The sequence below is a fragment of the Dermacentor albipictus genome, chromosome 1 (genome assembly GCF_038994185.2).
Source record: "Dermacentor albipictus isolate Rhodes 1998 colony chromosome 1, USDA_Dalb.pri_finalv2, whole genome shotgun sequence".
NCBI classification, from domain to species: Eukaryota; Metazoa; Arthropoda; class Arachnida; order Ixodida; family Ixodidae; genus Dermacentor; species Dermacentor albipictus.
Genome location: NC_091821.1, coordinates 215,356,456 through 215,383,789, shown reverse-complemented (window position 1 = coordinate 215,383,789; position 27,334 = coordinate 215,356,456). Strand labels below are relative to the sequence as shown.

The window sequence follows — 27,334 nt, the reverse complement described above, 5'->3', positions numbered from 1 at the left end:
AATTTGAAGATGTATCTATTTGTGAAATTGCAAAATAAATGTTTTCACTCATGATATGCATCTGAGAGAGAACTGTTCTTTTGTCACCTCAGGAATCCAGAAATTGGTGCTGGCAGGTCGTGTTGGAGAGGCCATTGAGACAACACAGAGGCTCTATCCCGGTCTGCTAGAAAACAATCCCAACTTGCTGTTTCTGTTGCGCTGCCGTCAATTTGTTGAAATGGTCAATGGTACAGACAGTGAAGTGCGACCAGCTAGGCGCTCGCCTGGCTCCAGCCCACGATTACTGCTACTGAGTTCATCACCAAAGTCAACAGGAAGTGATGTGGCCTCTAATGGAGTGGCAGCCTCGGACAGCAGCACGACAAATGGGGACACAGCACTGAATGGGGACCACAATGATGATGACTGTGGGACAGACATGGTCGTGGAGGGCAGTGAGGGACGGACAATGGTGGCTAATGGGCTAGACCCTGACAGCCGGCAGCACAATGGTCACTTTCATCGGCTAGACCTTGGGGATACAGATATGGGTGAGTGACCAACCTTTTGTCATCTTTGGCCGGGATGCACTCAGTGCTCTTAAAGTTAACTGAAGGGACGTTGGTGTTGGTTTAATACCTAGGAAGTTGCACTTTGAGGTTGACACAGAAGCTCTTTAACTGTGGAACAAAAGTGCTTGAAGGGAGTTTTTCACTCACTGCGATGGGTCAGTGGCAATGCTGTTCTTCTGGTGAGCACAAAGTTGCCGCTTCAGTTCACCACCTTAGCAGCCGCATTCTAGTGGGCACTGAATGCGAAAATAATGTACTATGAATCATATGCTAAGCTTTCGGTGCACATCAAAGGGGCACTAAACATTTGTAAAGCGTGATAAGAAAATGTTCTTGATCTATAGGTGTAACTGTGTAATTCTCCTTGCACTGGCGTGGTAGCGCTGCAGAAGTCGTGGGGCGCCTTTTTCGTTGCGGGTTGCCGTTCTCGTCGCGACGATTGCATTCATGCGGCTAACGTAACGTGCAGTTATGCAATTGTCGGACCTGAATCACCCATGCTGTCGCTTCCCGTGTCGCCCTCATCACTGTCGCTAGGTTACACATCGGCAACAACAGAGGCAACGATGGCGAAAAGTCTGACCTCGTAGTCTACATCCTTTTATGGTCGCAGCAGCACTGCCAAGCAACTTCTTCGCATTCCAAATGTCACACACTGTAGTCAACAGCAGACCCATGTCACGTGCCAGCGCCAACTTCGTGTCACGTTCGATAGCACGAAGCTAATTTTTTTCTATGCTGAGCATCCGGCACCTTTTTTATCTGAGCTTTGGCAATAACGAGAGTCCTCGCTTGCATGATGCCACATCAATCTAAAAACGTTGGCCACAACGCTCTCTGGCACAGTGCCAAAATGATGTTGATGTTGATGTGGCTTCATGCACAAACGCACAGGGCGCTTGGAGGCTAGTTCTGATCTCTGAGGCCTGTTGTTCTGCCGAGGCGCCTTATGGAGACAATGTACCGCCGTGTTTGCACGACGAAAAGTGGAAACACTACGTGCTAACCGAGACGTGCGCAATAAGCTGGTACGGTTGATGCGGATACAAAACACTTTATGTTGAATGGCCGCTGAGTCAGGGATTCGACTTTACTACTTTTAAAATGAAAGTACTGTTTAAGCGGGTACGGTTTAACGAGGTTTTACTGTATTGGTTATAATGACCAGATTTCATGGCATTTACGATTTTCTAACTCTGCCTATTGAAACTTCCTGCAGATATCATGAACATTTTCAGAAAGGTACTGCTACGACAGGACGGACACATCTAGGCCACTGTAGAAGGGGGGCGCACGTGAAGTTCCGAAGCATGGAAGCTCGACTGAAGTGGGCGCACACACCCTACACGCACACACTTTACATACACGACCCTGCTGCAGTCCAACCATGACCAAGATTTGACTGCTGAGATGAGCAAGCGCTGCGCACAGATTTGAGAAGCCGTGAGAAAAGTCGCTTGCTTTCAATCATTGCTTTCAAGGCATCTCTCCAGCGTGCTTCAGGGCAAAGCAGTACAGCATACAGTTGCTGATTCACTGATCTTGGAGGTCATGGCAGGGGCACACTGCTGTGGAGTTCTCTTTGCGGCACCTTAGTTGCACCGCATGCAATCTTAGAAACTTCAGCGGTGGCACTCTCGTTCTAGAGTGCAGCTCTTAGACGGCCGTTCCTGCAGTGAGCGTCAGCGTTGGCGTAACCTAGTGAATGAGCTTAGCAAAGGATAAAAGAGGAAATGCAGAGGGCGGCGGGGGATGAAAGACGTGAGGAGGGTATGGGAAAAGTGTGAGAAGAAAAGCAAAGTGCCGTGATGATGGCTGCAAGATGGTGTCAGAGCAGCGCGCGTCATCTGGGAAGTTTGTCTGCAGGTGGCTGCTGTGAATCGCGCCCACACGTCACCCACGCGCTGCCTCTCGTGATCTCCAGATTAGCGAAGCAGTCGCACCACACTTCACTCCATTTGCAATGTGCTGCACGAGACAAATTTTCCACGCCAGCCAATATATCTCAAAATGGAAACACATGTAGAGCTGCGCTAAAATTTTGGATTAAGGAGTATTGTAATAGTCAGTGATTTTTTTTTCTCAGTTCTCTCTGTGGCACTGTGTGCACTAATGTTACATATGCTATTTTGGGCCAATTTGAACTAACAGCTGCTCAAGCGTTGCTATCAATATTCATGCAACCCGAGTTGGCATAAATGCAGCACATGACGCAGATGATGCGCCACTGTCACACAAAGCCGTTGGTTATGGTTCGCAAGGGCATTCTACCTTTTGAACTTAGCACTTTTCAGCTGTAGGAATCTCAGCGCTGACACCCGTTGTTGCAACTGCACCGCTGGCACGAGTTGTTGCAAATGGGTCGCAAGCCCCAAGGGTAGCGTTGGCCTGGCGGCCTGGGGCACGACTGTAAGCATCCGAAGGTCCTGGCAAAGCATGAGTCGACCGCTAACAGAACAACTTGTTTATTCTAGCATCGCAAAAGAGTGGCCGGTCAGGTCGACTGAAGAGCAGAGACGGGAGAGCACGTTACTCAACAGAAGAAATCGGAGCCTCTCTCCTGGCGTCCGGGGGCAGCTGCTTTTATACTCTCGGAGTTGAGGGCAAGAGGGAACGTCACGGGACGAGGCCACGTGACAGCGGGGCACGGACAAGCTGAGAGACATGTTGAGACGAGTGTAGTGACGCATCAGCCGGGCCGGCGCCGGTCAGACCTCCTCGCTTCACACTTGGGGAGCTCCTCTCCCCGGCTGCCGCGCTTTGACAAGCGTGGGCACACACACACACACGAAGACACGTGGCACTGAAACATGCCTGGACGCGCTTGGCGGGGAGGCGTTGCGGCAGCTCCGAACGGGCCAAAATGTCCGCCGCTTTGAACGAAGCCCCGGCGTCCGTTGCATCCGCGCCGGCTATACCGCGCGTCGTAGGCGAAACGTAACACAGCCGAATAGACATAAAGAAATGTAATTTCGCTGCTCTCGGCATGTGTGGGGCCGATTTTGCACTTGTAACAACAAGACCTTTGCAAAATTCTGGCATGCCATGGTAGTTTTTGCCTCCAACCAACTAGAGCGTTTTGTTATCATATTTAGAATCCACTCATGTCTCGCTGATAGTAAAATGTATCACCAGCTCTCAAAGAAAAAAAATGGCGGCAGATACACTCATAGTTTCTAAATGGCAGGTGATCGCAAACGGCTGAGTGCTGTTTCAAAGGTGCTGCGATGCTGCATTTTGTTCTTTAGGTAACTTTTTTTTAATGGAAACTTGTACTTAGATGTGGAAAAGTGTTGGGAAAGATAATTAAGGTACTGAAAATCCTATTTTCATGCTGAAGTGGTGTCGAATTGTAGCTGCCAACGCCAGCTATAGTATCGTTAATTTTTGCGCCTTTTGAAGGGCGAGTTCACATGTTACAAGATACTGATACAACTACTCCTCATCGAGTCCTTATAAATGGGTTCGGCTGTATTTGTACAAAACTGTGTACAGAGTTAAGATGAACCTTGTGAAATGAAAATATTTATTATAACCTTCGTCAGCTGCCACAACCTCCTCAAGCCTAAACATGAAATGTCTGAAGGTGTGCTTTATCTCCTCTCTCTCTCCAAGATCTTTAGCACGTACTTTATGGATGCCTTCAAGGTTCCTATTGACCTTTGTCTTAACACACCCCCCCACACACATACACACACGTAGCAGTCAATATGGTTTCATTCAGGCCTGCAGAGGGCTGTAAGACCACTGGTAGGACACGTCACAAAGCCACGATTGTACCTACCTTGCCTTTTGTGCCAGAGCCAAGCCATGCTAGAAAACACACTTCCTTCCAGCAGCCACCTTGTCTATCCAGGGTTTACCCAATCTCTCTCGGACCATCCTCAAAAAACAGTGTGGCACCATGACATCACCCTCACTGCTTATCACAGACAATTGCTGAGGTGTGAAATTTGGTGTGCGCATGACCGTAGGTACATCAGTTGCACTGTGGCATATCCAGGGGCTGTTTTGGCAGGTCAAGGTTCCGGCTTCATTGAAGTCCATCTCATCCAAGAAGAAAGGAAGACAGCGCTCATGTAATTCAGGTCATTCAGGAAAGCCTCGGGCCTTTACCTTCTGGTCAAGCAAGTCCTCAGTTAAAAGCTGTTTTTTAGTACAAAGGATATATACCGCAGGTCTTCATGCACTCTCAAGCAGATTGTGGATTTTGCCACACACATTGCTTTCGTGAGGTCATACATGCTGAGCCAAGGGTGTCTGTTGATTATTTGCTTCGATCACTGGCAGAATTCTGTTATTTTGCGATCTCTTAACTTTCCTGTGCTTTACTCTGTCCGCAGTGACATCTTCCTGTATGTTGCATTTCCTAAAAGATGTGGTAATGCAGTATACTTGTGTTTTCTTAGTCATACTATGTGCTTATTTGCTAGGGCACCTTCCCAATTCGAAGTGATTGAAATGGTGCCACCCTCCTATCATATCCATGGTTTATGGTTTGATGACTTTGTGGCACAGGGCAAATGTGGCCTGTCGTATTGCTGAATTGTTGCCACTCTGAGCACGGAGAAGCTTTGGATTTATATCAACAACCCTGTATTTCCATTCATATTACCATATTTACACGATTGTAAGTCGGCCCCCCCCATTCGCGTGTGACAGGGAAAAAGAAAAAAAGGAGCATACCTGAGGGCGCATTACATAACGAAAATGTATTAGTAGCTGGCATGGTCACTGGACTACGCGTCTTCACTTGTGCCATCATCCTCACTAGTGTTGCCATCGTCATCGCTGCTAACGTCCCACAGCACGTCGTCCAGTGAAATTCCACATTTGTCAAACAACCACACTATGACATATTGTGGGACAGCAGCCCACGTCGAATGCACTCAACCACATGCACCTGTCAGGGAGACCCTTTTGACAGGTCCGGTTGGCGTAAGTTTGCTGTCTTCTGCCGCTCGGTGGAGCAGGTCCTTAAAAGGCAAAAATCCGGGCTTGTTTCGTGACCGTGTCGCACTTCACTGGCAGGGTCCGATGACACATTTCAGTGACGTACACCGCAAGCTTGGCCTACAGCTCTAGAAAGCGTCCTGACTTAGCCCGTGGGAAATTCTTCGCTTGCCGTCACATGTACAAAATTTTGCTTCGCTGCAGTCACCACTCTCGCACCACCCATTCAGAAACATCGAACTTGCGGCCCACTGCGCAGTAATTTGTTTCTTTGGCGTAAAGGATGGCAGCCCTCTTGAACGCTGCTGTGAATGAGCACCGAATGTTTAGTGGACCTGGAGCACTCATGACAACCGAGGAAGCATGGAAGTAGCACGTAGCTGGCAGTCAAGTCGAACGCGTCAAACTAAGAGCTGCAGGGAAAGAGAAGCACGTGAGCGGTGTCTGCTCTACCATGTACTATCGATACTCCCCGCAAGCGCCGCCATTCTGAGGGTGCCACCGCGAATGGAATAGCAGCACTTCCATCAACTATCGACACCCCCCCATGAGTGTTGTGTGCACTGTAAAACTCTAAAAAATGTTGAAAAACCTTTCGGAAAAGCGAACAAACGCGCGGGATAGCGAAAAGCTACGGGCAGGGCCATAGAGTAAACATAAACATAAACTATGCTGTAGCTCCCCTTATATCTCGTTGGTTTTGCTTTTTATGGCAGTGCCATGTTTTGGTTTCGATTGTAAATCGACCCTCCCCCCCCTTGCACTTCAGATTTTCAAATTAAAGAAAGAATAGGTCGACTTACAATTGTGTAAATATAGTAGTTCCTTTTCAAAAATTTTGGGAGGGATATATTGAAAGCCATTGCACTCAATCCAATCTGTTTCTCAGGTTTCAAGGGGAATGTTTCAATGTCTCTAAAGGGACACTAAAGGTTACCAGAAACTCAAGTTAAAGTGGTAGAGCAATGTTCTAGAACGTCTAAGACGTCAATATAATCGCAAACAGAGCTTTAGTAACCGAGAAATCTGAGGTAAATGCATGACACGATTTGAGACCCCCCAGCGACATTCCGGTACTAGCCCGATGACGAAAGCACTCCTCATAATTTGTGTTACTAATACTCAACTACTCGTATTAAAAATATCATTTCATTCGATTATAAGACGGAAAAAAATGCTACTTAAGACGGAAAAAAATGCTACTTGTCTACGTCTATTCGATTCTAAGAAAAAATAACATTTTGATGTTACCCTTCAGTAATATGAGTGTTCGAAAGGTTTCATTTTCGCTCGACTCTGCGCCGCGCACGCTTTGGAGTTTCAGTAGTTTCGTTATGGCGTCGTGCTGTGAGGGTTCTGCTGGCTCGCGAAACTTTCATTTGGAACAAGCAGTGAGAAAGCCACGTCCATGTGATGTCGTGGGAAGCTCTCGTTGCTTTCCTGCTCCGAAGAGCCGGTGTCGAGGCCGCCATCGTAGTACGCAACGACGCCGGCAGTGCAAGCCCTCAGCAGCAGGTTGCGCTCGTCGGTGCTCAAATCGCTGAAGTTGAGCCCACCATCGCGAGCCAATCAGTCGGTGTCAGGGTCCATTGCAACGTGCGTCGAAGTTTGCATCATAGAAGTACCAGGTTATGGGCGTCTTGCGCTGGAGTTTGAGGTATAGTAGCGGCGCCTGGTGGTGGTGCGGGAAACGACATCTGGGTCGTGCCAGCTTGGTTTCGTATTGAGCCCTGGCTGTGGCGAAGCACGTTTCTAGGCCGAGTTTTGCGTCGATTCGCACTTTTTTATGCCCTGTTGCGAGTGCGAAAAGGCTCGTCACTTCTCACAGACCACGCCGACCACGCTTCGAGCTCGCCGCAGCCTATAGTTTAACGAAAACGGACTCTCTGTGTGCCGTGGGACGTAATGCTGGGAACCCAGCCTCGAAAAGGCGTCACCGTCATTACTTCTGCGTCGTCGGCTGCCATGAACAAGAAGGCCTGAATCCCAACATCAGATTCTACCGTTTTCCTTCAAGGCCTCACGAAGTGGAGCGTTGGGCACGCTGCATAGCTGCAGTTCGTCGCGCTGAGTAAGCGAAACTTCGTGCCATGCTGACTGCTTCGCCTGTCTTGAAGCTTGCTTGATTATCTGCGTTCGAAATTTCGGTCTTTTGCACCTACAGTACCGACAGCAGACCGACATAGCAGCAGGCATGGCTGGTAATTCACGATTCGAGACCCGGCCACAGTGACAATTAACAATTCAACCGATGCGAAGCGGTGAAGTGTGTGCAAATGTGCACAAATGGTCGGGCTCACTCGATGACATTTCACTACTACTCTACGAGCAGCACAGGTTAAGAGAGTTAAATGCGCTCATCCTTGATCTCAAGAGAGCACGTTGAGGCTGTGCAGCAAGGCAATATTGATTGCAGCACATCGATGTTCGAGCGCTGTCATTAAAAGCTACATCAAGCGAGCAGCGCACGAGCTCGCGCTCCAGCGTGATTCGCACGTACGTGCGAGCTCACATGCATTGCATCAGTTTAGCGGCATGCAGCTAACAAAGATTGCAGGAGGCCCGCCGTTTGGCGGCATGTCGAAAGACCGCTGCCGTCGTGGCACGTTCGATCGTGTGCTCGAGCAGTTCGTACATCGCGGCGCGTACCGTCGTGTGCTCGAGCAGTTCTGTACACATGATGTCTGCTTATCGCTGCTGTGGATTCATTTATAGCACACATTTCCTCGCGTTTGCGCGCCTGAATCTAGCAGCTAGCATACAAACCTTACCTGTAGTTCCATTTTGTACGCGACTCGCTTCACTTGCGATTGACACCGTGCTAAAACTTCGCCGCCTAATTCTTTAACGGCGTACACGTATTCGGCACTGCATAATTTCTTGCCTTTACGCAGCAGGCCATGCTACAACACAACCGAAAGTGGCGGGTCCATATTGTAAACGTGCTTTCCGAAGCAGACGACCGAGCTTGGTACGACCCATTTTAGGACAGAGGACGCTTTTTAGCACCTTTCTCGCAGCGCCCCCTGGGCAATGCAAGAGCCCCATGGTCGCGCGTTTCTCCTTCCGCTAGCCACCATACTCCCGCTTTCGCTCTGCTGTCGGCTCTGTCTTGGCTCTGTTTCTGTCTGCGCGTTTGCGTTTTGCGCAGAAAAGCCGTAGCGCCGTCTGCAGACGCCGTTCTACTCACCGACGGCGCAACGTCACTATGAGACCATGATGTCAGTACTCCTCGATCGGAGGGCGGGCGATTTGAACTGCGCTAGAGGAACGCGGACGCTTCAGAATACATTTTCTCTTAAAATAAGTATCTCCTTGGCACGAGACAAGCATTTCGAGGTTTCTGTGATGGTATTTCAACAGTCCACGTTGACTTAATAGTAACCTTTAGTGTCCCTTTAAAGGAGCCCAACCAGTTAAAGAAATTTCTTATGCCCTTCATTGTGGAGTGTTATAACTCAGTTGTCACTTTGGATTTTATACCAGTGTCACATGGCCAATTTCAGTTGCGATTGAGTGTATCAAAATTAGCAACTGCGATTGGCTCCCTCCCTCAAATAGTGCAAAGGATCCAATCACAATAGACATTTTATCCTGATCTGGCTCGATCGCAATTGAAAGTGTGCCGTGTGACATGTGTATTAGACCGTGTAGTGAAATGGTTTTGCATCTTGATTTTGAAGTTGAATTTGTAAGAGATGGCTTCCCGTTTTACAGCCCACATGCCCTGTTTTGTTTTTATTGATATTGATGCCTCTTTATTGTAATCAGTGACAGGTCAAGAATGCGGCGGCAAAGGCATCTTAAAAAGAATATACATGTGCCAGTAAATTAACCTTTTGGATTGTCCCTTTTGCAGCAGTATAAGTTCTGCGTCAGTTGGGCTTCACTGCACCATGAAGGAAATGCTGCTGCATGCTGTGCCAAATTGCCATTTTACGTGGATATTGTACCACGCCTGTGTCAACACATGCCTGCTTGAAGTATAATGAAATGTTATATCAAAATTTTATTACATTGAAGTTCAACCTTTCATGCAAGTACATACAGTCGCCGATGGATTTTTCTAGCACGCAAGGGGCTGCAAAATTTTTGAAATAATAGGTCAATTGAAAAAAGCAAATTTGTATACAAAAAATGTTATTTTGTTAAATTTGTGAGTCGATGGTGAAAGATAGATTTCATGCTGTGTTGACTGTATTTTCAAATCGGCAGTACGAAGCGAAGCCAGCCATGCTTTCGCATCCACTTCACCCCCTCGCCTGTAGAGTCACCCGCAGTGGGATGGTGCTATCATGAAAAGTGCCAGTGGGGAGTGAATGCTTCATCTGCTTCTCACTTCAACACATCTACGAAATTAAAAATTGCACTACCTCCAGTACAGAACGTATGGGAAGGCACAGGATGCCATGCCATTTCAACATGGCCACTCTCTGCACATGCAGCAGATTACCTCTAAAACAGGGCATGCAGGCTGTGTACATGCTTAGCTGCGCTGAAGGCCATGCTCAGTTGCACTAGAAAATGAGAGATGTGCCAAGCTACCCACCAATGTGCCAAGCTACCACCCCTACCCCCTGCAATTGCACACTCTTAATCACATGAACCGTCAGCTTGCTCCTCTCCCCCCCCCCTCCCTTTCCTCTTGCTCATGTGGCACTCATCAAGCCACCATCCTTCTCGGCTCAACCTCACATGCTTTCACTCGCATCTAAAGCATACAGAGCATGGGATGCGATAGCATCTTATCACACTTAGACTACCGTCGAACCCAGTTATAACGATGCCGGTTTTAACAATATATCGATTATAACAATGAGAAGCAGCTGCACCATCAACTTTTGTATGTTTTCTGTGGTGAAATAACCCACTTGCTACAATGCCGCCATGCCACATTATCGGTTATAACGATGAAGTCTGGTTGCTGGGTGTTTGCGCTGAAAGTAAATGAAATGCAAAATGCTTGAAAAGAAAAAAAGAAAAAGAAATTCAAGCCACTGCATGATCGCCTGCCGTCCCAATGGCCACAGTGCACTCATTTTTCAGCGCCTCTTTCTCGTCGCCCTTCCATCCCTTCGAACACGAATGGGCTGCACCCATAGTTTATACTGCACCACCCTCTGAAACGCGAATGGAACGAATGGACTGTGCCAACTGCACTGACCGCTGCGCTGCCGGTCACAAGGATGTCGACTGCATCCTTTTTTTGAACTGGTCTGTGTACACAAACAGCGTCGGTATCAAGTCCAGATGTCTGGGTGACAGCGAAGGCGCCCCTGAAATGTGTCAGTTACACAATAAGACGCACCACTCGACTCCAGAAGACGCTGCACAGGAAAATTAGCCTTAGTACATGCCATACTACATCTCGATTCACCAAACTCGATTTGCTTTTGCAAGTAAATTTTACTTTACTTCTTGCCAACAATAATGACGAGACGACAACTAGCAACGATTGCTAACTAGCACTATCAGCAGCTTCCACAGTGCACGCTGTTTCCCACGTCAGCTCGGCATTGCAGGTGAGCTTGGCTCCGACAGATAACTATGCCGACATCACGAGCATTTGCCGAGTGTTTATAAAGCTGTAATTGTGCACGGTGTGAAGTTGCGAAATGACGGCATCCCAGCAGCAGATGCACAAAGACGATAAAAAAAAAAAAAAAACTTTGCGTTTCACTCAACCAGGTCACGCGAGCTCACATATTGTTTGTTTTGCTAGCTCAAACAAACATTTGCGTCTTCGTCGACATTATTCATACGAGTCAGTAGTAATGACAAACACAGGTAAACTGCATATGCCAATACATACCTGTCACAAAGTGCATCCCGCACAGTCTAAATGCTGCTGACGGCTACTATGGATGCCCTTGTGCATCTTGCCGCTTCACAGCCCAAACCCAGGCTTCACGGTGCTGTCGATCACATTTTACAGACGGAAATCGGAAAATCTGCATTGCCCTGCTGGGATGGTCTTGGGAGGTGCAGCTGTAAACGACACACGACATTGGCATCGCGCAAATTTTCATGGCAATAATGTTTGAAAGGTGTTCCATGCGCGCAGCAGCGAGATTGGCAAGGCTGACAAGTGAGTGAAATAACTTTATTGAAGGTCCGGCGAGGACGCGAAATCATCGCGCACCCGGCTAGTTCCACGTCGGGACTGGCTGGTCTAGCACACCAGCCCGGTCATGGGCATGCCGGACAGCCAGGATTTGCTTGTCTAGAGACGCAGAAGCGAGTCCCACTCCTGTTTGCTGAACTTGGAGTATCTCGACCCGCGCTCCCAGAACATGTGCGCTAGAGTGGAGGTCTGACCACAGGAGGGACAGGCATCTTCGCGAGATATGTTGTGGTAAACTTCGTATAGAACAGCAAGACACAGATATGTGCCAGTCTGTAAAAGTCTAAGAGAAACTGCTGGTGCCCTATTCCACTGACAAGTGCAGCGCCTGCCACGGCCGGATTCCACTCACTTGGACGAGAGTAGAGTCCGGCCATGCACCTGCCAAATTGCTTCGGTCCTCAGCCGCTAGGGCGCTGCGTATGTGCAGTTTGGCGTCGCAAAAGGCAGATTGAAGGGCATTAGGCTCAGGTTCGGTCCCTAGACTAGAAATACCGTATTTACACGATTGTAAGTCGACCCCTTTTTTTAAATTTGAAAGTCTGAAGTTGGGGGGTCGACTTACAATCGAAACCAAAACATGGCGCCGCCAAAAAAAACGATACCAACGGGAACTACAATGTAGTTACAATTTTATGGTTCCTCTATGGCCCTACCCGTATCTTTTCGCTATCCCGCGTGTTTGTTCGCTTTTCGGAAGGGTTTTTCAACATTTTTGAGAGTTTTACAGTGCATGCAACAATGATGGGTGAGGGGGTGTCGATAGTTGATGGAAGCGCCGCTGTTCCCATTTGCGGCGGCACCCTCAGAACGGCGGCGCTTGCGGGGAGCATCGGTAGTTCATGGAAGAGCAGACAGCGCTTGCGGGTTTCTCTTTTCTGTTAAAAGGCTAGACGCGTTCCACTTGACTGCCGGCTACGTGCTACTTCTATATTACTAACTTGAAAAACATATGACACAAAGTCACTAAATTATCAGCAGACTCAAACTATAGTTGACATCTACATAATGTGAAGCGCTACGCAAGTCGTTGCAGCATGAGAAACTGACACGCGCTGCTGGCGGGTCCGGAGAGGCCCAGGTGACTGGAAACCAAAACAAAATCGAGATAGTGGGCATTGTTGCAATACGATGCTGCCAAGGCGAAGCATGACACTCACTTCAGCGGCGTGTTTTGGTTATATCCTTTTAAAAGTGTACTGTGCGCTTCTAACTGAGCTATAACACATGCACCGGGAAACAGATAGGTGCTTATGGCAATGGGGTTGATGGGGATAGCTGCGAATGCAACGCATGACCAGCTGTGATATTTGCTGTTATCGGAAGAAGAAACTGAGTGTGTGGTGGCATTTTCACGTGACACGGACGGGTACTGCGGGGGAGCTGCAGTGGTGAACTCCTACTGCTCTCGATCGTGTGTGCCTCACGCCTTTTCTGATCTAGCGGCCCGAAAACAAATCATATGATCACAGTATGGAAACATTAAATGGGAAAGAAGCGTAACTGTATTGGTTCATTTTTTGTGCCTTCGATTGCAAACGATTGTGCTGGGAAGTCTTGCAAAATGGGATCATATCAATGAGGTTCTACTGTATATTTTCAACGGAGTCCTGCAGCACTTTCTCTCGTTTCCGCCATGAATTTTTAAATATGGACATTTGGCCTTTGTCTTCCACAGCAACAAACATTTAGAATGAGAAAAGGGTTTTGAGACTACCTTACAATTAATACTGATTAGTGTTGCTCATTAGTGCCCCTTTATAATGTACTTGAAATATGTGCCAATGTTCCAAACAATGAAGTTCAGTAGGGGTACGATTGTAGATTGTTGTTCGAAGTGCGCATTCAATTTTAGTTTAATTTTGCCTTACGTGATTGGCCTAGGCCATGCCAACAGGCATGCCTGATGACGTCAGTGCAGCCTAGGTCAGTCGCGTGGGGCGAAACTGAACGCAAACTAAACACATGTTTCGAACAACAATCTCTGATAGTGCCCCAGAATGACCAGTTGGGCTTGTTGGTTGAAAATGTAGAAGGCTATAGCGCGGGAAATGACGGAGACTAAGGAGGCACACAAAGTACAGAGATGCAGCACTGACTTTCATCAAAAATGTTTATTTTGCCACTGTGCAGCAGGTTTTATTGTGAACACTCGGCAAAAAAAAAACAAGAAGATCACACACGCGCACAAAACCTGCTCATAACGCTGTTGCACCGTGGCATTTTAATCTAGGAAGGTCAGCACTTTTTCTCACAAGGCTATCGATGGACAACCAACACAGTTTTTTCCTGCGTGTGAAATTGCAGCCTTAATAATTTCTCTGGTAAGACTTGATTTGCTCCTAGATACAATCTTGCGTTTATCAAAGACAGGTTTACACCCATAATCGCTACAGTGCATGACAAAATGAGCTTGAATTGGGTTAACATTGTTGTGGTGTTCCCTAAGCTGATTATTAATACATCGGTCGGGAACACCGATCGGAGGTCACGATTGGCTTAGGTTCGCTTTTAAAACATGGTCAGATATGCTCAGATCTTATACAAGATCCAAGCAGCAGGGTACACAAATAAGTACAAAAAATAAGTTACAAAAAAATAAATTCCTACTTAAAAACTGAACAAATAATGTCACCTCATAGGTTTCTCCACAGTACACCGACCTGCTAATGGAATGGCGCATTATATTCAATGGGTTCTTTCATTTATTTATTTATTTATTTATTTATTTATTTATTTATTTATTTAATATACTTTCAGGAGCCAAAGGCACTACAGAAAGGAGGGGGGAGGGGGGAATGGCAAGCCGTGCAGCAAACGAAAAAGAACAATTTTACAAGGTGTCTTGTAAAGTGATCTTGAACTTGTGGTCATCAGTTATGCTGGTGATTGTGGAGGGAAGGGGGTTCCATGCAACACTTGTTCTAGGAACAAAAGAGTCATTACACAATATTGTGCAACAAGAAGGTAGACCCACCTTGAAGCGATGATTGGTCCTTGAAGATATATAATAAGGTGGATGAACAGAACGTCCTTCAACTCGTTGTTATAATAATATATTTTATGAAAAAGGTTAAGGTTAGATGAGTTTCGACATAACGAAAGGTCAGGCAAGTTTAGGGTTTTCTTCATAGATGTGACACTGGAACGACGTGAATAATTGGCTAAGATGAAATGTGCTCCACGATTCTGAATGGCTTCAAGAGTTTGAATAAGTGTAGTCTGAGTAGGATCCCATATGGTGCATGCATACTCTTATTTAGAACATACCAAGGTTTTGTAAAATGTTAACTTCAGTGACGATGGGGCATCAAAAAAGTGTTGATGCAAATAACCAAGCATGCGATTAGCATTGTTCGTTGCATATTTGACATGTGTATTCCACGAAAGATTGGAAGAAATGTGAACACCAAGGTATTTATAGCTGTCAACAGATGGTAATGGAATATTATTGAGGCAGTAAGTACACGGACAATGATTAGTGCTGTGGCGAGAAACTTGCATACCTTTACATTTAGTTGTATTAAGTGTCATGAGCCATTGACTGCACCATTCAAATACCCTATCTAGATTACATTGCAGGTTGAGATAAACGGCATGGTTAGTAATTTTCTGGTAAACCACGCAGTCATCTACAAACAGTCGTAAAGTTGAGGAAGAAAGGCAAGTAGGAAGATCATTAATATAAGTCAAGAAGAGCAGAGGGCCCAAAACGAACCCTTGTGGGACACCAGATGTTATGAAAGAATTCGGTGAAGAGAAGTCGTTAGTCATCATATGCTGACCACGGTTAGAGAGAAATTTCTTAATCTATGAAAGTACATTGGGACCCACTGTGGTTGCTTAGTGGCTATAATGTTGGGCTGCGAAGCACGAGGTGGCGGGATTGAATCCCGGCCACGGTGGCCGCATTTCGATGGAGGCGAAATGCGAAAACACCCGTGTACTTAGATTTAGGTGCACGTTAAAGAACCCCAGGTGGTCAACATTTCCGGAGTCCCCCAATACGGCGTGTCTCATAATCAAAAAGTGGTTTTGGCACGGGAAACCCCATAAAAAAAAAAAAGTACATTGGGGTCTATGTTAAATTGATTAAGCTTGAAGATAAGTAGATCATGTGAGGCGGAGTCAAATGCTTTAGCAAAATCAAAATATGTGCAATCAGTGTCAAAGTCATGACCCACGTTAATAAACAAGTCGTTAGTAAAACATAGCAATTGCGTTTCACACGAAACTGCTTTACGGAATCCATGCTGATAAATGCTGAAGAAGGAATTGGACTCGAATTCAATGAGGTGTGAGTATAATATATGCTCTAGGATTTTTACTGGAATGGCTGTTAATGATATGGGACGGTAATTATTGAGGGAATGTACATCACCAGATTTGTGCACAGGGACCACCTTCCCTATCTTCCAGTCAGAGGACAGTGTAGACCTCTGTATTGACTGTTGAAAAAGCTTTGACAATATCAGTGAAGAATAAATTTGTGTACACTTCAGCATTTTTGATGCGATACAATCTGGACCCGCCGATGAAGACACCTCTAAGTTGACAATCAGTCTTTCGACTCCAACTGCATCAATAGCGAAAGAATCCATTGGTAAGAAGTTGGTTTTTGGTATATGTGGAAATACTGTAGGGGTGCTCTTATGAAAATGAGTAACAAACACATTGTTCAGATCATTGCAACATTTGCTTTGAACTACTGGAACATTAGATTGGATTAATTAAATGTGTGTCCTTTTAGTGCCATTAATAAGGGTCCAAAATTTACGGGGATTAGAACGCAGTAGCAAAGGAAGAGTTTTATCAAAGAATTCCTTCTTGGCTTTTGAAAGCGCAGTACAGAATTCTCTAGAATAAAAACAGGAACAGCGCAACACAGGACGAGCGAGTAAAGAGCACAGGACAGTACACTGACTAGCAACAAAATGCTTTATTTGCAGAAGCAGCATATAAAGACATCATTGAATGTGACCTTAAAAACATAAAAAGAAGGGTAAGCGTCAGCCAAGAAGATAATCCAGTTCTTTTGTTGAGAGCATGAGAGGTGCAGAACTGACGCACGTGTCGCCACTTTTGAATATGCAAAATGCTTCAAAGGTGTCTCGCTCACACTTTTCACTATATCTGCCAATTAGTTCACACTTCTTAAATATCGGGGGGCAACCACACGTGTTACAGTGGGCAGCCAGATGCTTGTACGGGTTTCCTTTTAGTGAAGCGGCATGGTCGTGCAGGCGATCATTAATGCACCTCCCCGTTTGCTCGATATAGCAACATTTCCAATCAAGCAGGATTTTATAGACGACCTGCGTTGTACAGTCAATAAAGCCGCGAACGTGATTCTTACAGCAGCTTTTGCCCGCGACAGTTGTTAGATATGGAGCTGGTTCCTGCGTTTACTTCGAGTTCCCCAGACCACATCGGATGGCAGCACAGCTAATTGAGGAATGCAGAAGCAGGAAAGCGCATTCCAGAGAAGCGGCCGAGCAGACAAGTTTAAGGCAACGAGTTTACATGCCAACAAGTTCGTGCGCCGCCGGGATTAGCAGGTGGGCATCCGACAATGAAGCAGGTGCAGCCCTCCCCTTCTCTTTGTTCGAAGTGCATTGCCAGTCTGCGATGCAAGACCGCAGCAAGCCGCCAGGTGTGACACCACGACACGGGCGCCTACCATTGGCTGAAAGTGGCGTCATCGGAGTGGACTCTCCCATTGGTCAAACATGACGTGACTTGCAGTGCTCGAAGGGTTTATAAGAAGCCTTCCAGAGAGACCTGAGGATTCTGGGACATGCCCTGATTCCCTGTTTCACCTCTCTCGAACTTCTTGCCGCGGGCCGCAGCGTCCGAGTTGCTGCCGGCCCGTAAAGTCTGTACGACTGTTAATTGACGCTCACCTCCCTGTATATAATATGTAAATAAATACTCCCAAGTTTGGGGTTTTCATCCCGAAGTCCCGTCGTCCAACCCCTACATCTGGTGGCAGCGGTGGGATCGCCTCCGAATGCATCAGCTGGTGGCAGCGCTACGAATCAACCTTCGTCGAGAGAGATCGTAAGGAACCGGGAAGAACGAAGAAGAGAGAGCCTTCGTCGAAAGAGGTCCGAAGAGACTGGGAGTATCGAAGAAGGAGCGAGCCTTCGACCCAGGGAGTCCGGAAGGAACCGGGAACAGCGGACAAATGAACCGGATGGCAGAGTGCTGCAACCGTAAGTGAGCGCGTGGTTTTTTTCCTTATGATTCGCCAGACTCAAAGGTTGTGTGTTCAATTTTGATAGTTCTGGGAATCGGGAATTTGTTGCATTGTGTGTTTGCACAAATTAATTAAGGAAAACAGTTTTAACCACCTGTCGGGGCAGCTGCCATGGATCTTAGAAGGTTGACGAGGTTAGACTTGTTGTTGGTGTGCGACGATTTGGGAGTTGAGGCGGACGAACGGATGGAAACGCCAGCTATCATAAAGGCGATTAACGATAGTGGCAATGATGACCAAAGCATTGAGCTTTCTTGGGAGGTGATACAGGAGCCACGGGAGCGTGTGCGTCGTGTACGTTTGCGAGAGCGTCGTGAGCTTAGGAGTGAGCGTCAGCGTGAAAAACGCGAGAATGAACGGAAGCAGGAGCTTCAAGAACTTACTCTTAGGTGGGAGCGTCACGGACGTGAGAATGAACGCGAACGTGAGCGAGAGGAAAAGTTTGAGAGAGAGAAGGCAGCACTGATCAAAGAAATACAGTATTGTGATCAGTTAATGGCACAGAGACAACGGCTGTCTGAGAATTCTGTAGATAGTACAGAGCGAAAGAATGAGGAAGCATCTAGCAGATTTTCGCCAGAAGCCGACGAAAAGAGTAGTGCCTGTGAGATTGGCTGCCGATTGATAAGTGAAGGGAAAAGGCTAGCTGCTAACGATGCCTTAGTGGCAACAGAGGCCGTTAAAGGCCGTAGTGAGAGCGACGAGGTGCTGTGCCAACAGATGACTGTAGAGACAGCTAGGCCAGCTGCGAACAAATTGGCACAGTTACCGCGTGTGTGCGTCGCTGGTAATGTTAGCGAGGTTGCTAGCGAAGAAAAGGGTACTTCTGACCCGACAGAAGCGAGCACCCATGTAGAGCCAGATCTGCGTGCAGAAGTGAAGTGCGAGCTTGACGATGCAGTTGAGAATAGTTCTCGGGGTGGCGAGCTCCGTAGCTCACGAGAGAACAACTGCATTGTTCAGGGATCGGTGCGGCTCTCCGCCAGTCTAGGTAGCCTAGAGAGGGATGATTCAGTTATTAATCATTCGGACTGTGCGCGTGAGACAGCGATCGATACCGACGGGCTGTGTGCCGATGCACAGCGTGAGCTGGGCAATGTAGCAGAGGGCAGTTCGCAAGAGTGCGAGTTGTCTTACTCGAGTAAAGCCTGCTGCATTGTGCCAGAGTCGGTTGAGCTGTCCGCCAGTCGAGGCAGAGAGAGTGTTGACTTAAATGTAAATCACTCAGACTGTGCGGGTAAGAGACCGATCCGGGCCGACGAAATGTGTACCGGCCAGCACGAGGCACGAGGCGACATGAAAGCGAGTGCAAAGAGAAAGCGCCGTAAAAAGAAGCGCAGTAAAGACCGAAAGTCGGTAATTAATGTAGCGCCGCCAAAAATGGCGAGAAACCCAAAAGGGCAGGGCGCGAGGAAGAAGGTGCGGTCGTCTAGGACGATGTTGACGCATCCAGAACGTTCGAGCCACCGGTCAAAGGGGGACCGCGAAGAATGTTCTGCACGGACGCGGACAGAGGGCACGAGGCTGTTAATCTCCTCGTCGTTCCGTAGTTATTTTCATAGCTCAGCGTGCAGTTCGAAGAAACGCAAGGTGGCAGGACGAGACCAGGTGGGGAGTAGCGACGCGGTCAATCGAGTTCGTGTTGAAAGCGGGGCGCGGGGACGCAAATTGGCAGTAGACCGTAACGTCTTGGGGGAGCTGATAGTGAATCAGCCCTTTTGTTGTCTCTCGGCAGCCAGAGTAGCTTTCAGACCACGTCCACCCCGCGTTCGACTCAAAGTATGAGTCAGACGGAAGCGTTTGGAAAAGGAGGCCTGGAGCGCTTCCGTAGAAATGAAGTGTCTTGTTTTATTTTTGAGCATCGGAAAATTTCGCGATTTGAGACTAGGTTTTCTTTCAATATGTAAAGGTATGAGCTTTGTTTGTGTTTTCGTTTGAGAAGCTCGAGATTTGAAAGATGCGTTTTAAGTAAACATGTAGTCTCGCGAGATGCTCATTAATAAGTAGATAGGCCTTTTTTTTGGGTGTGTGAGTAACCTGAAGGTCAAGGTTATCGTCGAAAGGCCTATGGTAAAGCGCGTGTGTTATTTAACCTTCTTTCTTTTTAAGCGTTTTTGAATTTTGTAAGGTTAAGCGCGTAGATTTGAGTGAGTGCATGATTTGCACGGAGAAGCGTTCTTAGTTCCATTAGCGCGTGTCCTGTGTGGACGGAAGGAAGCAGACTTTATGACTGGGTTGCTAGTGTGTGTGTGGAGGGCAGCCGTATTCTGACTTCTTTAAGTGAGCGTGCGTGGAAAGAGTTAGTAGAAGACGCATCATTTTAAGGGTTCTGCGGAGTGTGTAAGTCCCGCGAGTTTAATTGTTCGTTTAAGTCACGTGTCCTGTAGGACTTTCAGGGAAGAAACGTGAGTAAGCGTAAATGAAAAGTTTGCCTACGACACAAGTACGCGTTCTGTTTAGTGACCACAAGGTTAGTGCGCTTGTGATTACGTACTTGTGAGGTTGACCAGATTGTTCAGTGGCACCATTACGTGCGATATGTACGCCACTGCGATAGATCGGAAACATGCTGTTCGTGTGGTTAGGCCACTTAAGTTATGTTCGGCTGTTTTCATTTGTTGTTTGCATCGTCAACGACCCTTTTGTTTTGCAACAACAATAGTACTCTGGTCTTGTCGGCAATCGAGGAGAAATGGATAGCTGTTTGGAAGGGTGGTTGGAACTGTTTTGTCGAAATTGGGGAAATAAAAGATCAGGGTTGATTTTGACTCAGTAATAGTCTGGCGAGTCAGGGGTGAAGAGCCTGCGCTTACGCGTGGTGCAGCGCTGTGCTGTTTTGCTTGTTTGACGTATGTTCTCCAGGGCCCAGGATCCCGAGGGTTGTCAAACGAGGCTCGACCCCAGTACCCTGCAGCTTCTTTCAGCGTTCCTCATGGCCAGCGAATTGATTTCACCGGCCATTCAGAACAACCGGGGCGAGGACGAGCTGTTAGATATGGAGCTGGTTCCTGCGTTTACTTCGAGTTCCCCAGACCACATCGGATGGCAGCACAGCTAATTGAGGAATGCAGAAGCAGGAAAGCGCATTCCAGAGAAGCGGCCGAGCAGACAAGTTTAAGGCAACGAGTTTACATGCCAACAAGTTCGTGCGCCGCCGGGATTAGCAGGTGGGCATCCGACAATGAAGCAGGTGCAGCCCTCCCCTTCTCTTTGTTCGAAGTGCATTGCCAGTCTGCGATGCAAGACCGCAGCAAGCCGCCAGGTGTGACACCACGACACGGGCGCCTACCATTGGCTGAAAGTGGCGTCATCGGAGTGGACTCTCCCATTGGTCAAACATGACGTGACTTGCAGTGCTCGAAGGGTTTATAAGAAGCCTTCCAGAGAGACCTGAGGATTCTGGGACATGCCCTGATTCCCTGTTTCACCTCTCTCGAACTTCTTGCCGCGGGCCGCAGCGTCCGAGTTGCTGCCGGCCCGTAAAGTCTGTACGACTGTTAATTGACGCTCACCTCCCTGTATATAATATGTAAATAAATACTCCCAAGTTTGGGGTTTTCATCCCGAAGTCCCGTCGTCCAACCCCTACACAGTATCCTCCCTGTTGACTATTTTGCACAACCCACTCAGTTTATTAGGGCCATTGCACACCACCCTCACTCCAGCCTTGGCCGCAATTTTCTTAATGTTATGGGAAACATGGGTGAACATAAGGAATGACGGCAAGCCTAGATCTTGAAGGCGGGGACTGCATAACTTGTTCTTCGATGTTCTTTAACTCTTTTACAACGCCACCAGCAACACTGCACAACACGCTGGTCGGGTAGCCTGCTGATGTTAGTCTGTTGACTTGCGCTGAAAAGCTCTGTTCAACAGAGTGCTCGCACGAGCGCTTCAGAGCAGCTCGCAAACATGCCTTAGCGATGCCTCGTATTATGAGTTTGGAGTGTGCAGACGAAAACAGGAGAAGCCCTTTCTTTGAGCGAGGCGAGTAGTAGCTCCAGCACACGTGATGAGGTTTAAAAACAATTTCAATGTCTAAAAACCTTAAACGGTCATTAATGGGCTCTTCTGTTGTTAATGTAAAATCCTTCATTATCTGACTGAAGGCATCAATAATTGTCTTGGAAGCTAACTCCGTGTCACAAGCGTCAACTGGATAAAATACTAAAAAGTCATCAACAAAGCTAAATATTCTTACGGTCGTCAGCTGTAGACAAGCGAGTAAGCCCCTGTCATAACGTACCAACAAAATGTTGCTAAGTATGGGTGCCAAACATGAACCTATACACACTCCCTGTTTTTGAATTAAAAGCTTATTGTCATGACAAATGAATGTGGATTTTAGGTAGTAGGTGAGCATTTCCATTAAGCTGCCGACACTCGTTTCACAGGCATTTTGAAACTTAACTACGCCATGCTTATCGATGCAATCACCAACTTCCTCTAAAACCAGGTTACTTGGTAACAAACAGTACAAGTCTTTGACATCAATGGAAAAGGCGCTGCAGTCCGGTGGGCACTCACTTTGCAAGAAAGTATACACTTCATGTGGCTTCCGGATGAGGAAAGGGTCGTCCACTTCCAGATTTCCCCAGGATTTTTGCAGCAAAGCACCTAGGAGTCGCTGCCAGGTTCCTTGTTCCAACACAATCACACGAAAAGGGATTTCCACCTTATGTGTTTTTGCTAAAAGAAATACATAGTCAATGTTATGCCCTTTGAAGTTCTCACAGAGGATGCCAGCTTGGTCAGACCCGACGAGTCGCACAGTTTGGCTACTTCGGCCTTCACCTTTGCTGGCTTGATTTCACTTGCGTCCTTGAAGTGGCTGCTCAGGGCTTGCTCAGCCTTGAGATGGTAGGTCGCTGCAGGGGCGACTACGAAGCCACCTTCCTTGTCCAAAAGGAGCAGTTTCAGGCCCTCGTCCCGGAGTGAGAAAACAACAGAGGCTGCCTTTTTGCATTCCTTGCGTCCATTGGGTCGCCCTCGAGGAAGATAATCGACATAGTCCTTGATAACACGATCCGCTTCCTCATCCTTAGCCCTTGCAAAGGCAGCCTCTGTTGTTTCCCGGCTACCTTTGCAAATTCTGTTGGTTTCCCTCCTTGACTTTTGTGTAGCTCTGCAGTAATCTTCGCTAGCTGATACACCAGTCCCCTTAAGCTTATATTTCTGCGCCCAGACTGCATCCCTTACTTTAGACGATGAAAACTTTGATAATTGGTCTAGTCATTTTGTAGGTGTAGGATCCTAGCCTGTGCACTTGAAAAGCTTCCGAGTCAGAAATTTGTATTTTAAGGTGACGAGACAAAACATCTTGAACAAGGTCTTCTGACTGAGCCCATGTCTCAGTCGGGCAGTCTGGTATTCGAAAGAACAATAGGTTATCTCGTCTCCACCTGTCTTCAAGATCGTCCAGTCGAGAATTGAGTGCCTGGGCTTCCATTCTGACAGCTTCGGTGATTAGACGTCGAATGATTTGACAAAGGATTCAACCGCATATAATCTTACTGTTAGGTTAGCGACGGTCTGTACTAAGACCTCCTGCTTTGTCTTTAGGTTGTCAAGAGCTTCTATGATTTCAACGTGACGGTAGTCAACTTTCCCAGAAAATTTAGTGATACCATCAAGTATTCCTTTGTTAGTAGGACCAAGGTTTAGTTCATTGTCACCGCAACACGTTAAGAGCTTTGTAACTTTTGCACAAGCACTGAAAGAGCACACTTGGGCACGGTAGGAGCAGCAGGCAGACATTGCTAGTCCGCTTACAATAGAGAGAGGGGGGTTTACTAACCTGCACAAAAAGCAAGATCAGGTGTTTGAGCGACTGCATGGCTGCCACTCCACCGTGCCCACTGAAGGGGCGTAGAATTTCCAGTGCTCTGATATCCTCCTGCGTCGCTGCAGTCGCCAGCAGTGTTGTCGACCTGCTGACCATGGAAGGGATGTACCCGTTAAAGCATGACTGATGACATGAGGACGCATTATTGAAGATCGGGGCCGTCAGCAGTACTGGTGATGGACAGCCGGTAATTGCTGGATCCGTAGCTTGTAGCCACGTGCCAGACCAAGCGATAAACTGCACAAAAAGCAAGATAGTGTTTTTGAGCGACTGCATGGCTGCCGCTCCACCGTGCCCACTGAGTTTGATTTCATTACCCATCATACTGATATTCTAAGTGACTGTAATAAGACAACGACCGAAATAAGATTATAACAGACAACTCGTGGTGCTGTCTACTGTAGGAGGTCGTTATATTTGTTCTTTTGATTTAACAATCATCGGCCCCACTCGCTGACCCATGTGGAAAAAAAAAATTCTGTATGTGCTACTAGGTGTGTGCCCCGCTCTTGACCAGTCCTCCAAAATGAGTATGTGCCACTGGGGCACAGGTACAGAATCTTTTAAATGTAGCTAGATAGGTGTCATGCTTCTCTGTGCACCTGCCATCTTCGTTTCCTCAACAAGTGTCATATATTGCCTTCATCCTTGTGGCACCGCTATGTAGTTGCACTGTTCCATCAGCCTGATTTGGTGCTTTCATTTTGGCATGTCTCTTTCTTTCTTTCTTCATTCATTCATTCATTCATTCATTCATTCATTCATTCATTCATTCATTCATTCAGGAGGATCTGAAAGCATTAATGTTATGACCTTTGTAGTGGATAAACACACCATATTTTCCAAACTATAAGTTACCCCTTTGTATAGGTCACGCACCCCCCACTTATCGTGGGTTTCATAGAAAATATTTGTATATAAGTTGCATCAGTGTACAAGATGCACCTGTTTCAACTCGGTAGGCATGGTGAAATGCGATTATGCAAGCTTGTGCATTCATCGCAAAATGCCCTACTTATTCATTTCGGGGCACCAAATTTCCGTAAACATAACTTTGCAAGCCACAAATTCTTTCAAAAAGTTTTTCAACCAACATTCATTTTAGGTGCAATAGACCTAACGCTGGAGCTTATTGCACCTGGAGGACAAAGTGTTAAAGTTTTATACAAGAGGCTTGCAAATATTTGATAAGGCTTTTGCATTGCTCAGGCAGCAGTTAATAAGTGACCACGGTGTGTACAACTTAGTTGCAAACTGGTGATAAATAATCCCTGAACACTTCAAGATACTCTAATAATCTTTGTTGTGCCATCATGTCTTCGTCTTCATTGGCTTCAATTTTAAGTGTGTCAAAATTAGAGCTAGATTGTATATTGGATTGCAGTGCTGCCATACGTACTAGACAAAACAAAGGACACTTTTGATAGGTCATGGTTGTACACTCTAGCCTGTCTGCATCATTCATTTTAGTCTTGTATATTTAGCTGAGCACTTCACTTTGTTGTTCTCTTTCATCTTAAAATTGCATAAATAACTTTTTTATGGGGACTGACAACTGAACAAAATATGTTGTAAAATATTATGGGGGATGTGAAAATATTGTGCTTTATATTGATACAATGGAATGGGATGTTACTGGTTAAATGAAAATTTTTAATTGTATATTGATGCAGTGTTGTATAAAAATAGTTGATGCAGCACTGTACTGTAAAACTCTACTGTAATCTGATCCCTACGTGATCATAGCTCGTATACATAACAAAGTTATTATATGCACCCTGCCTTTTTGTTTAAGAAGCATTCATGTTTTAATAGCATTTTTGCTTCTGTCAGTGCATGCTAAACTTTTAAAAAAGTTCATTTTAAAGCAGCACAGCCTTTGCATTAATGAATGGAAGGGTGGAATAGCGGTGACTTTCCACTGCAGTGCATATAACTGTTTTTGTGGGCATGCAAGTTTGCGAGTCTGTTTTTGTTCTGTGGTGTCCCTCTGAGCAACAAAATCCCATCAACTCTTTGTGCTGTGAAGGAATGTCATCACTGCCAAAAGGCGAACTGCAGTCGTATATAAAACTGTCACTTTGTTTTTATAGACACCGCTGAGATGGGGTTAAATAGATGCAGCATAAGGCAAGTTACAGGTCATAACAAAGGCATGTGTATATTACCGTAGAAATAAATCAACAGTGCTGATCACTTTAATAAACACAAGATGGTTTCTTTCTTTCTTTCCTTCTTTTTTTTTTTCTTTTTGTCAGCATGTTTTGATTTTTATAAACAGTGCAGGGCTGAGGACACCAATGAAAAAGACAGACAAGAACAAGTGCTTATTTTGTTTATGTTCTTTTATTTATTTTATTTATTTCAGAATACTGCCGGCTTCCATTTGGAAGCCCAGGCAGGAGTGGTACAACATCACGTGATTTCAAACTTTTTCCTCAAGGGGATAAAAAAATAAAAAGAGTAAAAAAAAACAGTCCAATAGGCAAAGTAAACATATGCTAATACACAAAAGAAATACAATGATGCCGTCACATTGCTGCCAATAGCAAAGGCGTAGTAAATGAGTCATCAGAATTTGAACAAGCAAAGGTACAGTGAATGCATGACATTACAAGCACGTCTGTACTGCAGATAAGAAGGAATCTGGAGTGGCTGAGTTGACCACGCTTTGCGGAAGAGCGTTCCATTCGCGAATTGTCTTGGTCTGCATTAGTTGCCAGGACAGGTGAACAACTTGCCTTTGTTATAATTTCTGACTTTTCTACTGTGTAATACATCAAACCTTTATAGAGCCCCAGTGCAAGTTTGTGCCTAACGTTACCTAAGAAAAAAAAAAACAGTCCTTTGCAAGCTATGGCAAAAGATGTGGATCGCACCATGCATTTTGTATTTCAACTTGGCTGTTGTCTACTTCATGTGGTGCAAAAAAATTTCAACCACTGATGATGCTGTTTACTGTACTGCATAGTGCCACACCACAAATGCATGATGGCTATGGAAGATTTCACACTTGGTTGAACATCTTGCAGTAGTGTATTACATCATTTTTTTTTTATTTAATTGCTCCAATGTAAGTTAGCCACTGCCTAACCTATCAATTGGACAGACTTCAGCAGCCATTGAGTGTCTGCTTGCTCAGGCTATGTGGTCACGTAATTTCAGCTCTACATATTTTTATTGTGGTCTATTTAAATATTAAGTCTACTAATCACTTCCCTGGTGTAAGGTGGAGATAGATCGCAGCTACGCTGGCCAATACTGGACATAACATCCATTGATCCATGAAGTCTTATTTGTTAAGGCTGTTCACTGTTCATAGAACCAAACTGTCTTTCAGTCTTTCTTTTCTACATTGAAGTTAGCAATTAAAGAGTATGAGCTTTGCCAGGACAAGCTGAATAAGAAGCAAAGTGCTTTGAAAAAGACTGATAATCTTTCTGTAATGTTGTTTATGTGTACCTGCTACTGCTCTTATCAATAACCATCGGTGCAATTGAGTTTTAACGTGCAGCCTCGCCGAGCTGGGGGAGGGAAAGCTGAGAGAGAGTTAAAGCCGAGTATAAAAATAGCATCGTGCAGTATAGCGATGCGGCGAG

The 27,334-nt window shown here is 46.2% G+C and overlaps 1 protein-coding gene across 1 annotated transcript in view; it reads left to right on the top strand.

Annotated features, from left to right (window-relative positions):
- Window positions 1-27,334, top strand: part of RanBPM (Ran-binding protein M) — a 63,162-nt gene that overhangs the window by 15,942 nt on the left and 19,886 nt on the right. The window contains exon 7 of the mRNA XM_070530866.1: window positions 93-533. Coding sequence (XP_070386967.1) covers window positions 93-533 — 441 coding nt within the window. The remainder of the gene's footprint in view (window positions 1-92; window positions 534-27,334) is intronic.